The sequence below is a fragment of the Aspergillus ruber genome (assembly GCF_000600275.1).
Source record: "Aspergillus ruber CBS 135680 unplaced genomic scaffold scaffold00004, whole genome shotgun sequence".
Classification (NCBI taxonomy): domain Eukaryota; kingdom Fungi; phylum Ascomycota; class Eurotiomycetes; order Eurotiales; family Aspergillaceae; genus Aspergillus; species Aspergillus ruber.
Genome location: NW_024467300.1, coordinates 1,036,254 through 1,048,722, shown reverse-complemented (window position 1 = coordinate 1,048,722; position 12,469 = coordinate 1,036,254). Strand labels below are relative to the sequence as shown.

General features: G+C 49.0%; 5 protein-coding genes across 5 annotated transcripts; 3 read left to right on the top strand and 2 right to left on the bottom strand.

The window, feature by feature from the left end:
• Positions 1-961: 961 nt before the first annotated feature.
• Positions 962-1,472, top strand: EURHEDRAFT_400367 (uncharacterized protein; the record flags this gene model as incomplete). Its single annotated transcript, XM_040780008.1, has 3 exons — positions 962-1,073; positions 1,136-1,236; positions 1,290-1,472. 3 exons carry the CDS (start codon positions 962-964, stop codon positions 1,470-1,472), a joined length of 396 nt encoding a protein of 131 aa, XP_040641914.1.
• Positions 1,473-2,019: 547 nt separating this feature from the next.
• Positions 2,020-3,561, top strand: EURHEDRAFT_449318 (DNA replication factor Cdt1 C-terminal domain-containing protein; the record flags this gene model as incomplete). The annotated part of the gene is made up of 2 exons (XM_040783804.1): positions 2,020-2,520; positions 2,560-3,561. 2 exons carry the CDS (start codon positions 2,020-2,022, stop codon positions 3,559-3,561), a joined length of 1,503 nt encoding a protein of 500 aa, XP_040641913.1.
• A 384-nt stretch (positions 3,562-3,945) lies between these two features.
• On the top strand, positions 3,946-10,023 carry EURHEDRAFT_513251 (uncharacterized protein; the record flags this gene model as incomplete). Its single annotated transcript, XM_040786146.1, has 6 exons — positions 3,946-3,969; positions 4,022-6,826; positions 7,685-7,828; positions 7,904-9,035; positions 9,172-9,629; positions 9,682-10,023. 6 exons carry the CDS (start codon positions 3,946-3,948, stop codon positions 10,021-10,023), a joined length of 4,905 nt encoding a protein of 1,634 aa, XP_040641912.1.
• Positions 10,024-10,115: 92 nt separating this feature from the next.
• Positions 10,116-11,327, bottom strand: EURHEDRAFT_428938 (uncharacterized protein; the record flags this gene model as incomplete). Its single annotated transcript, XM_040783397.1, has 5 exons — positions 10,116-10,250; positions 10,315-10,425; positions 10,480-10,776; positions 10,828-11,174; positions 11,225-11,327. Coding segments are annotated over 5 exons (993 nt in total), but the record flags the coding sequence as incomplete, so codon positions are not given.
• A 734-nt stretch (positions 11,328-12,061) lies between these two features.
• Positions 12,062-12,454, bottom strand: EURHEDRAFT_449804 (uncharacterized protein; the record flags this gene model as incomplete). Its single annotated transcript, XM_040783846.1, has 4 exons — positions 12,062-12,154; positions 12,203-12,273; positions 12,326-12,363; positions 12,414-12,454. 4 exons carry the CDS (start codon positions 12,452-12,454, stop codon positions 12,062-12,064), a joined length of 243 nt encoding a protein of 80 aa, XP_040641910.1.
• Between the last annotated feature and the right edge of the window lie 15 nt (positions 12,455-12,469).

Genomic DNA, 12,469 nt, shown 5'->3' with positions numbered 1-12,469 from the left:
TATATTTCGTTTTTGATCTCGACTGCTTAGGGTTCTATAACCGCAGATGCCGGGGGATTTATGAAGTGACGACTGATGATTGACGTGTACGTCATCTGCGATGGGTCCGGTTTTGTTTTGCTTATTTTGATTTTGTTGGAGGAATCTCTCTTCTCATCATGTTTGGATTTATTTTCGGTTTGGCTTGCATGTTTTGGGCGTATATTGCATTGACGATACCCCGGCCTCGATCTCGAGTTTCTACTACGAGGTTCTGGAATGGAGTTGTTCTACTCTGGTCGGCGGTTGTGCACTTTATGGTTGGCGGCTTGCTTGTTTCTTTTCTACTACTGCAATTTGTATATATTTCTTATGTCTCATTCTGCTATGATTGGCGGTGATTTGGTTCGTTAGCATCATCTGTCGAAGCATTCCAGATTGATAGGGGCAGATGGGGTAGTTGTGCATGGCCATAAGCTTTGATTGCGTTTCTATTGAATTTCGGTTAAGCATTACTCATTGGACAGGGAGTTAACTTCCATAACAGTGTAGCATAAAATAAAAAAGTCTCCAGTCCATGATATTTACTCCGTCTGGCGATCTCCGGATGACGTTGACGTCATGTATACAGACTGGGCACTTTCTAGAGCAACATGATACAGATGCACTCTCTATGTGCAGAACTCACCTGCATTTTAGTCCAGTGACCTAAAATAAGTTAAATAACCATAGTAGGTTACTGCCATGTAACAGCAAGAATCCTTTCAGCTATGATACAGCCGAACGTAGTAGTTAACGACATCCGGCGAAACAACGTCATCACGTTGTCATTGGTCTACAACTTTAAACCGGCTCTTTTTCGATGTTGGCTCTGTTATATACGGTTCCTTTCCCATTGTTCGTCTTCAACTCGAATCGAATCAGATCAAATCCTACTTATCGACTTACATCTCATCTTATCTATTCTGAACGAATAACAATCATGGCCCAAAGCAGAGCCCCCGTGTACCTCGGCCTTGCCGGTCTCAGTGCCGGTGCTTTCTACCTGTACAGAGCGGGTGGTGATCCCAAGACTGCCACTCAGGAATTGAAGGGTATGCTTTCCCCTCCTTGATCTTAACACTGGTGAAAAGAAGGCGGTGCTAACGTCTTACAGCCGACGCCAGCAAAGCCAGCGGTAAAGTTCCCAGCGGTGCGCGCGGAGTGGTTGCAGGCGAGAATGCCGGAGCAGAGGGCACTGCTGTTATCGATGAAGCTGTATGCCCCCCCTTCTACCCTGCATTATAAATGACCGAAGCTAATAGGTGTAGATTAACAACGCCCGCTCAAGCGGCAAACCCGACGAACGCATCCCTGAGGTCGCGAACCAAACCACTGGAAAACTTGAGGATGCTAGGGAGAAGTTGAACGCGGGAGTTGACAAGCTTGACCGGAAGGTCGAGGAGAAGGCTTCGGAGGCGAAGGGTGGGTTGTCGGGGTGGTTTGGGAAGTAGATTGTACTCTACTCTGTGGAGTTACGGTGATTGTATGATGTATTGCAACTGTATTTTTATGGTTCTCTGGGGGTTATGAGATATGCCTATCTAATTTAATGGAGCATAATGGATCTCGCTTAATTCACTGTCCGAGTACTAGTACTAAGATGGCTAGATGCATTCCGATGTCACTGACGGGGGTGCATCACCGGAGTGATGGAATGCGAGGCACGGACATGAATTTTTATCAAAATCGACTGCAATATTATCAATTCTTTTCAGCATCTATTTCTTCAATTCTAAAGACTTGATTTCAGTGTTTAATCTATCGATATTGTCAGTGCACGTCGGATGTCAGATCAAACGCGCCGCGACTCACGCGACGCGACTCCACCGTGAAAAATTACGACGCGCCCTAATTTAACCCTTCAAGACTTATACCACCTCTCCTCCTACAGTATACACTACTACCCACCACACCTTCCTATCTCATATGCTCTTATCATAAGTAATATCGTACCTTACTTATTTTATCGCCATTGAATTACGAGGGAAAGGACGACCAATGCCCCGTACCTCCTCCCGATTAGCCGCCACGCTCCCCCGGGGGCAGGTGGGAATCCAGAATTTTGCAAGAGCGACCAAGCCAGGAGCCACGACTGCTCCTTCTACAAAACTCGAAAAGCCCGCTGCCGCTCCTCCCCTTTCCTACTCGCCATCAAGGAAACGCAAGCTAGTCGAGATTGAGAATGTGGCTAGTGGAGGAGGCATTGCCGCCCCAGGGGCGGAAACCAAGGCGACCGATGAACAAAAGCAGGTCGAGGACGAAGCCGCTACACCTTCTAAAACACTTCGGTTCAATGAATTATCCGTTTCGTCGCCCCAGCTGCGCAGTGGTCATCATGTTACTCGGTCGCCGTCGGTTCGGTCTCAATTGGGTTCTACGCGTGGGTCGGTGTCGGAGGGACTTCCTCAGACGCCGTCGAAGAGGAGTCGGTCGGTGAAGTACAATACACGATCAGTACCGCTGTCGTTGTCGAAGTCGAAGTCGCAGCCGATAACGAAGGTTGTTTCGCGTCCGCCATTTTTCGATGAATTATTGAAGCTGCATTCGGCGTTTTTGAAGGCTCTTACGCTTCATTCCGCGCACAATGGTTTTATCGCTCCTGTGGATTTGAGGGAGTTTCTGCACGCCGTTGGACAGGTGTGGAGGAAGAGAAAGATTGTGGTTAAGGATTTGCAGCGCTTGGTATGGATTTGGGAACAGTCGCAACAAGTGAAGGCGCCTTTCCGATTGGCGAACTACGGGTTGGGACGTGTGTGTCTGGAACGAGAATGGACGGGACGAATCGACGAGTCCGAATGGCAAGAGCAGTTTGAACAGACCCTCGATCTCCTCTGGGAGAAGACTCTCGATTCGATTCCGAACCTAGCCGATGACGAGGAGGAAAAAGTGGCTGAAAATTTTGTCGATACACTGGGCCTTTCCCCCATCCACGAATGCCTCACCCCCCTGACCTCTTTCCGGAAGGGTCAGCAACGATTGCAGGATTTGAGGGGTGGTGTGATTCGAATGAAGACCGAGAAACTTCGGGCGGACTCTGCGAAGGATGACGATAGCCCGGCACCCAAGACCCTTCTCGATGCTACGCCAAACCGTCGCAAGAGTCTTTTGGATCGGATCAAGAACAAGGAACTTCGTCAGTCGACACTTCCGCCTCCACCGTCGAAGGACATGCTGGTTCGGCGTGCTGCTGTTGAGCGTGTTGAGGATGTTGCAAACGTGCTTGCCTCACTGCGGCCGGTTGGATATGTCGGTTCTGGAATTAAGGCGATGTTGGCTGCTCAGAGGAAACCGTTCCAGATCCCGACTATCGTGCAGCATGTTCAGGACTCTGTCCGGAACCCCATCTCCCCCCAAGAGGTGGAGATCTGTATCGAGGTTATGGCCCGCACTGACATTGCCGGGAATTGGGTGAACTTCGTCACCGTGGGAGCGGCCAAGATGATCGTGTTGAAGTCTTGTGCCGACGTTTCCCCCAAGGAACTCGCGGTCAAGGCCTATTCGATGAAAATCGGGTATGATGAAGAATCTGTTCCCAACTAACGTCTCTCATTTATCTCCCATTTGTTTCCTTTGTATATAGCGTCTGCCTTCGGGGTTTTGGGTTATTTTCTTTTATTGTTGGATATCTCATCCGTGGAGCCTGGATGCTCACGGTCGTGTTATGGAGCATTGTGCATTTATTAGCGTTGCATGTATTATAGCATTCTAGAAGTATGATAATAGGATAATCAATCAATGAATCGCTGCCTAACATTCTCTATTGATCTATGACTGTCGTATTCCACGTACCTGAACCACTAAACGCGCGACGCGTAGTACACGTGATCGCGTCGCCACTGCGCGTCTTTAGCGGCCAAATCTATCAAACGTCCCAAGACTCGACTGTCAAGATTGTGACAGTTGTCTGTCCAATATACCAGCAAGATGTCTTCCCGACCTGACCTCAAGGTAAGCTCACAGCCATTCTATACAGTTACAATGAAGTACTAACAATGAATAGGTCGACGACGAAGTCGGTTTCATCCGCTTCTACCGCTCCCTCCCTGACAATACCAACAATGAAACCATCCGAGTCTTTGACCGCGGCGACTGGTACTCAGCGCACGGCACTAATGCTGAGTTTATTGCCCGCACAGTCTACAAAACCACCGCCGTCCTGCGCAACCTGGGCCGCAGCGAGACAGGCGGCCTCCCCTCCGTAACTATGAGCGTGACGGTCTTCCGCAACTTCCTTCGCGAGGCGCTCTTTCGGCTTAACAAAAGAATTGAGATTTGGGAATCTGGAGGTACGGGCAAGGGGCAGTGGAAATTGGGGAAGCAGGCTAGTCCTGGGAACTTGCAGGATGTGGAAGAGGAATTGGGGAGTGTGGGTGGATTGGCGTTGGATGCGACAGCGCCGATCATTCTTGCTGTGAAGATTAGTGCGAAGGTGGAGGGGAGGGGTGTTGGTGTTTGTTTTGCTGATGCGAGTGTGCGAGAGTTGGGGGTTAGTGAGTTTCTAGATAACGATGTTTACTCGAACTTTGAGTCGTTGGTGATTCAGTTGGGTGTGAAGGAGTGTCTGGTGCAGATGGATTCCGGAAGGAAGGATGTCGAATTGGGCAAGATCCGGACGATTGCGGATAGCTGCGGGATTGCTATTTCGGAGCGGCCTTCGGCAGATTTTGGTGTCAAGGATATCGAGCAGGATCTGACACGATTGCTGCGCGATGAGCGCTCGGCTGGGACACTGCCACAAACGGAGCTGAAGTTGGCGATGGGTTCGGCATCATCGCTGATCAAGTATCTCGGGGTTATGTCTGATCCGACCAATTTCGGGCAGTATCAGCTCTACCAGCATGATTTGTCACAGTACATGAAGCTGGATTCGTCGGCGCTGCGCGCGCTCAATCTCATGCCTGGTCCGCGGGATGGGTCGAAGAATATGAGTCTGTTTGGGTTGCTGAATCACTGCAAGACGCCTGTGGGCAGTCGGTTGCTGGCGCAGTGGCTGAAGCAGCCGTTGATGGATATCAAGGAGATCGAGAAGCGGCATACGTTGGTCGAGGCGTTTGTTGAGAATACCGAGCTGCGGCAGAATATGCAGGAGGAGCATCTGCGTTCAATTCCTGACTTGTACCGGCTGGCTAAGCGGTTCCAGCGCAAGCAGGCTAATCTGGAAGATGTCGTTCGTGTGTACCAGGTTGCTATTCGTCTTCCCGGGTTTGTTAGCTCTTTGGAAAATGTCATGGACGAACAATACCAGACGCCTCTGGAGACGGAATATACAACCAAGCTTCGACAGTATTCAGACAGCTTGGCTAGGCTGGAGGAAATGGTCGAGACGACAGTTGACCTTGATGCGTTGGAGAACCACGAGTTCATTATCAAGCCCGAGTTCGACGACAGCCTCCGCATTATCCGGAAGAAGCTGGATAAGCTGCGGAACGACATGGACTCAGAGCATCGCCGTGTGGCACGGGATCTGGACCAGGAGGCGGATAAGAAGCTCTTCCTTGAGAACCATCGTGTGCACGGTTGGTGCTTCCGACTCACTCGTACGGAGGCGGGATGTATTCGAAATAAGAGAGAGTACCAAGAATGCTCGACGCAGAAGAACGGTGTTTACTTTACCACGTCGACTATGCAGTCTCTTCGCCGCGAACATGACCAGCTGTCTTCGAACTACAACCGCACGCAGACCGGTCTCGTCCATGAAGTTGTCGCCGTTGCCGCGTCTTACTGTCCCGTCCTGGAACAACTTGCCGGTGTGCTGGCCCATCTCGATGTCATCGTTAGCTTCGCGCATTCATCCACACATGCCCCGTCCTCCTATGTGCGCCCGAAGATGCACCCTCGTGGCACGGGAAGCACGATCCTCAAAGAAGCCCGTCACCCATGCATGGAAATGCAGGATGACATTTCTTTCATCACCAACGACGTCTCCTTGATCCGCGACGAGTCCTCGTTCCTCCTCATCACCGGTCCCAACATGGGTGGTAAATCGACTTACATCCGACAGATCGGTGTGATTGCGCTCATGGCGCAGACGGGCTGTTTTGTCCCTTGCTCTGAAGCTGAGTTAACAATTTTCGACTGTATTCTTGCCCGTGTTGGTGCTAGTGACTCTCAGCTCAAGGGTGTTTCAACATTCATGGCGGAGATGTTGGAGACTTCAAACATTCTCAAGTCGGCTACGTCGGAGTCTTTGATTATCGTCGATGAACTTGGTCGTGGTACTAGTACTTATGATGGATTTGGTTTAGCTTGGGCTATTTCAGAGCACATCGTCACTGAAATCCGCTGCTTCGGACTCTTCGCGACTCACTTCCACGAATTGACAGCCCTCGCGGAACGATATCCCAAGTCAGTCAAGAACCTCCACGTCGTAGCCTTCATCGACGGCGCGGAAACCAAACCCGAACCCGCAGAAGACGAGAAAATCAACCAACAACGCCAGGTCACCCTCCTCTACCGTGTCGAACCCGGCATCTGCGACCAATCCTTCGGTATCCACGTCGCCGAACTAGTCCGCTTCCCCGAGAAGGTAGTCAATATGGCACGCCAAAAGGCAGAGGAACTCGAAGATTTCTCATCTGCAGAGCAGCCAAATAAGAAGGAACAGCAGTCTGCTCTTGACGGATACTCTCAGGAAGAGGTTGAGGAGGGAAGTGCGTTGCTTAAAGCTATGCTGGTGAAATGGAAGGGGGAAATCGAAGCGCCTGGTAAGGAGGGCTTGTCAGCTGCTGAGAAGAGAGAAATTATGAGAGAGATTGTTAACGGGGATGAGAAGTTGAGGGCCAGTAAGATGTTTCAGGGTCTGAAGGTTTTGTAGATTTCCCTTGTCATGGTACATGGGCCATAGGGTATTTCGGGTTTAGACATATGGCGTTCAGGGTATATATGAGATCTGGAATACTTTTAATTAGATGAATATGCGTCTCATTGACTATTTCAGTAATTATATTGATTTAATGCTTTAATTACCGTCATACTTCCTCAGAAGTCACATGACAGAGCTCCCGGTCTAAACGCTGATCCTTCCCTTTCAGGCATTTGGCACTTCAGGAACGAACCTCATCTCGCGACCTGCTGTCCTTCTCTATGTCCACGAAAACGCCCGTTTACTCCCTACCCAACAATTGACCTACACATGCCTGCTATCGGTATATTGCGGCTCCAGAATAAACCCTCCGGCTCAGCAATGCGCGCAACCTAAGGGTCGACGTCAATCGCGGACACGAAACCTCTCGAACGGAACGGCTCGAATTCATGCACCCCTTTTCCATACTTACACTCGGTATCTTCGTAGCGGGGTATATCACCGCGAGGTGGGATCTGGTCACACGGTTATATGAACTTGCCATTTTCGCATGGGATCACGGTGTTGTGGTATGTCCAGTCCAGGCTCTGTCCCCAATATACGTGCGGCTTTGACTGATCGATGATTGATATGTGCTAGACTCGAACGGCTAAAGGATTCGTATTTTTATCCTTCTTCTTTTTCCTCCTTGTACTCCCTATAAATCATCTCGCTGCGCAAGAGGGCCAATTGGTATGGTTACTTCGTAACATCTTCGGGGAGCGTGGCTGACGTGGGGTGTAGCATCCACGACAAGTGAAATTGGGAGTTTCTGCTCGGGAACAATTACGCCGTCGGGGTTCTTTTTAAGCACAATTAGAGGATGACAACATGATCATGAGCGATGGATTGCTACGGGTGTTTTGGCCATATGATCTCCCGCGCTCGTCGGCGCCAGGGGTGGTTGTTGGATGGCGGAACTCGGAGCTAGATTTGTTTGTGCTTACAGTGTTGGAGGATGTGGAGGTGAGTTTTTTTGTCCTAGGTTCCAGTGCATATATTTGCAGGGAGGAGCTGGCTAACTGATCACGGTGGTCATAGCCTCGGAATGTCGACAATGCACTACGCGCCGGAATCCTCTTTCGCAATAGCCCCCATCCTATCGTACAGATTTTCAACCTTTGTGGAAGGTCGATGATGCATGTTCTCGGGACGACGAATCCAAAACATTCGCCTACAACATTTAAACCATCAGACCTATACGTTACAACCCCGCCATCATGTAGGGTGCCCCAAATTTATTGTCCGCCAGAGGCGAATCTCTCAGTTCAAGTCATCATGTTCCACCGTCCGCATCCGACCCGAATGGAGTATATGTCGTTGAACCCGATCTCACTTGCGTTGGGCGACAAGACATCAACTGCTGAGGGATCCGGCGGGATGACCAAAAGCGACACAGAGGAAGCGCATGAAAAGGTTCGATCCGGGAAGTTGGTTGAGAAACTCAAGTTCCACACGGTAGTCAAACACGTGCCGTCGCAGAAAGAGCAGGCGCTCCCTCTCATCATTAACCAGGCCAATTGCGCATACGAGATGGGGAAGCTCATGGAGAAGAATAGCCACCTGGTTGGAACCCGCGCGAAAAGGAGCATGAGCGTTGGAGAGCGTGTGGTGGAATCCGCTACGACTATATGGGATCTCTTTGTTCTTGGTATCTCTTATGTATTCTGGCAGTGGTTTTGGCCTGTTATCACTCGACTTTTTGTCATTGGTCTTGTGTTCCATCGCGGAGTCGCGGAGGTGGTTTTGCAGGTTCTTGAATGGCGCGCCCGTCCTGATGCCGCTGCTGTGAAAGACATATCAGCAACGGCCCAGCAGGTAGATATCCGGCTTCAGCAATTTTGCTACTGGCCCATACAATATGTCAAGTTACGCCAGAGGAAGGACAATTGGGAGAGCGTTACGACGAGTCATCCAGATTACATCCGGTTTTACAACAGTCTTTGGCTAGTTGCCAATGATGTGATTATTGGAATTGCTTTGGGATCGTACATCATTGATAACGCGAACTGGGTGGCTTTCCAGATCAATATTGTCCTCAGTGGCTGGACCGTTGAGGGATTGCAAGGGACAATTTCGTGGCTGATGGATTGGCCGGCTGGATTGAAACTCAATAATGAACTGGCTGCTTTCTTGGGTGACCTTTTCTTATGGGTTATAGAGAATTGGGCTGGTATGTCGATGCTTTTCCTCTTGCTCATGTTAAGGCTAACGGGTAGAAGCATGCATTGCAAATCTACAACCTTATCTTCCTCGCGTCATTTATGTTGTGGGATGCTCAAGCTTTGCTGGAGCAAGCATGCCCATAGCGCTCTTCTCCGACCTTGTCTCCATACTTACTGTTCATATCTACTCCTTCTATATCGCCTCTGCCCGTATCTTCAACTGGCAACTTACCATTATAATATCTCTTTTCCATCTGTTTCGCGGGAAAAAGCGAAACGTGCTACGCAACCGTATAGACTCATGTGATTACGATCTTGATCAACTTCTCCTCGGAACAATCTTGTTCACCGTCCTCTTCTTCCTTCTGCCCACCGTCGTTGTCTTTTATCTTACTTTTGCATCCGCGCGGATGCTGATCATCTCACTGAAAGCTGCGTTGGACACCTGTCTGGCGTTTTTGAATCATTTCCCGCTTTTTGCGTTGATGCTGCGGGTTAAGGATTCGAGACGATTGCCAGGCGGTATTCGGTTTGAGCTTCGGGAGGAATATGACAAGTCAAATCATATTTCCCCCACTACTATGTCCTACATTCATCTCGAGGTATGTCTTCTCTTCCACTTCGCCTTCACAAAAACAGCTGACAGGCGAAAAGTCTATCCCTCTTCCCCTCCGTGCAATGTTCGATCAATACTTCCAACTAGGCCATCGTCTTCGAAAACACTATCTTTCTCCACGAGTTATCTTTTGTCTCGTGACCGGCCGCTTTGTACCTCCTATCCACCGCCGCAACCTATACAGCATGCAATATAGCATGTTACCAGCGCGCCGGGCCGGAATGGCAGAGGTATGGGCCATGTTGACCCAGCCCAAGAAGGGCGGCAGTGGAGGTAGTGGTTCGTCGTCAGGCGGAGGGATGAGTACAGGAGGAAATGGGTTACTCAAGGTTCCAGCGGGATTTGGACAGGGAGATGCTAGGAGACGTGGGCATCGATGATTCCTCTTCTAAAAAAAATAAACGCACTATAATGTCCAACACCATATCTTCTACGCCGAATGCGGCTTCCATAGCCTGCCAATCTTATCAGACCAATGCCATATCGCCCAGATCGACACCGTGACAGCCGTCAAGGGAATCGTAATGATCCAGTAAATCCAGAAATGATTCGAAACGGTGAATTCTTCCTCTGATCCCATGTCAAAGAAGTTCATTCCGAAGAGGCTCTATATGCTTGTTAGTTTGATTTGTCCACTGTCCTTGGTTGTTGGGACTCGGTTGGGATTTTACCGAGACATATGACCCTGGTACATAGACCAAACTGACGATTGCGATGGTTTTCATCATGGCGTTGTCGCCTTGGGCATTTTGGCCTAGGTTTTGGGAGACGATGTTGAATGCCTATTCGAGTCAGCAATCGTTCACACCAGAAGAATAAGGTAGAAGGATGCTCACCAAATTGATTTCGTTCTGCAACCTCTCGCTCAAAGATGCGGACCGCGTCTTCAGCGAATGTATCTCCTTAGCCAAAAACAGCAAATCCTGCTTGTTTTGAAGGCAGACCATGCGATTCCGTTTGGCAGTTCCAGTGTTACCGTCATAGTACTCCGTTTTCCAGCATATCTGTGCCTGAACCAGTCGGTCCAGTGTATGCTCAGCGACCTGTAGAGTCTCATTCGCATGCGAAACATGACGTGCTATATCGTGTAGGTTGGGGAAATTGGGCGCCGGGGGTTTCTCCTGATTTCGAGCCTGCGTAATCCGGAACATTGAAGATTTGGAATCAATTAAATCGCTCTGGACTGTCGTAGCCGAAGACATGGATGTAGAAGTATGATCAGGACGCACCTTTTCCACTGGCCGTACAAGGTTCCGTATTGACCAAACTGTATCATCGTAGAGGAACTTTACCTGGCGAGAGAGAATCGTGTGCCAGATAAATGGGTTCTCATTGTCGTGACGAGAGTAGGAGAGTGATTTTTTGATTATCGAATCTTCGGCGTTGCTGGGGAGATCGATGAAGAAGACTACCTGCTGGCCGGTTTTTGCGTGAAAATGGACTAGGGCTGATACTTGGAGCCAGTCGTAGGTGATTTCTGGGGATTTTTCGTCTGCGTCGATCTTTTTGATTTTGAAGCAGCTCCATGATACTACATACTGTATCAGTAGTGTGGGTATCCTGGGGGACAGTGGGACTAACTATGACTTGCTATCTTGCCCTCTTCGTCGATTATATACCTCGAATGAAAGGAGCCGTTAAGATCGGCGTTGATGACGGGGTAGAAGTCATCGGGGAAGTATATGTATTTCTCTGGGGTATTACAGGTCTCGATTGCTTTTATTGTTGTGAATCTATTGTACGTCAGAAGAATGCGTATGGTGGCTGATGGACGGGGAAATGGCATACATGACAGTTGTGGAGCGGCGAGTTGCATTCTAGTACTCATCAGCAAGCCCAGTACATATTGGTTATCAGAAGCATTTACCTGGATTGCATGGCATAACTTTGAGCATTCTCCTTCCCAGTCTATGCCTGCAAAAAGTCAGTGGTTGGCTTTTGGCAGTACATATGTTGAGATGTACACACCATGCGGATGGTAGACCCTAACGTTGTCGGCAATTAAGCACGTACTCCATCGTGTACCTCCCTCATTACTGCTTGGTGACGGCGAGGATAGATTTGACATAACATGTGACATTATATATAACGATTTTATGGCCAAGAGTATATTGCGGCCCAGAACAGAAAACGAAAGAAAGTGGAATGTTGGGTGAGGATCTTATCCCAACCCAAGTGGCAGTGTATGTTGATTGCTGCGGCCTTGTTTGTCTTCAGCCAACCATCTGAGATATATACACATGTACGGTGGAGAAGTAAGCGCCAAAATGCGGAATAACGCCTTGCCAATGAATTAAATCAAAACTCCGTATGAGCACAGATATCCCAAATGGCGCCATAAACAAATGTACATAAGTTCGTATTTATCCAAGAGCAATCAAAAGAGGGGTGATCCAAAATAGAGAGCGAAAAAAGCAATTATTCTTTTCGCAGGAAATCGGTGTCGCTCTCTCTGTTGTTCCTCCGCGCTTCTTCGACCATGCCTTCGATGCCCTTTTCTTTAAGAGCCCTCTGAGAACGGTTAACAAGAAATTGACGCATAGAGAAATGGTCGCATACATTCAAACATGTTTTATACTTGGAGAAGAGGTCCTCGCATTCGTTCGATGAGGTTTTGCCTCGAAGGTATTCTTCATATGTCAATAAGAATCATCCTCAAGTCGATGGGTGTTCTAGACATACTCTCACTGTACCACTTGAGGAAACAAGTGTCATATTTTCTAAATTGACGGTTAGTAGTTTATCATCTCAGCGATAGTAGCGAGCTCACTCTTTGATATCGTTGCACTCCGGAGCTATCGAAGCTGCCATCGTGTTATTGTTCAA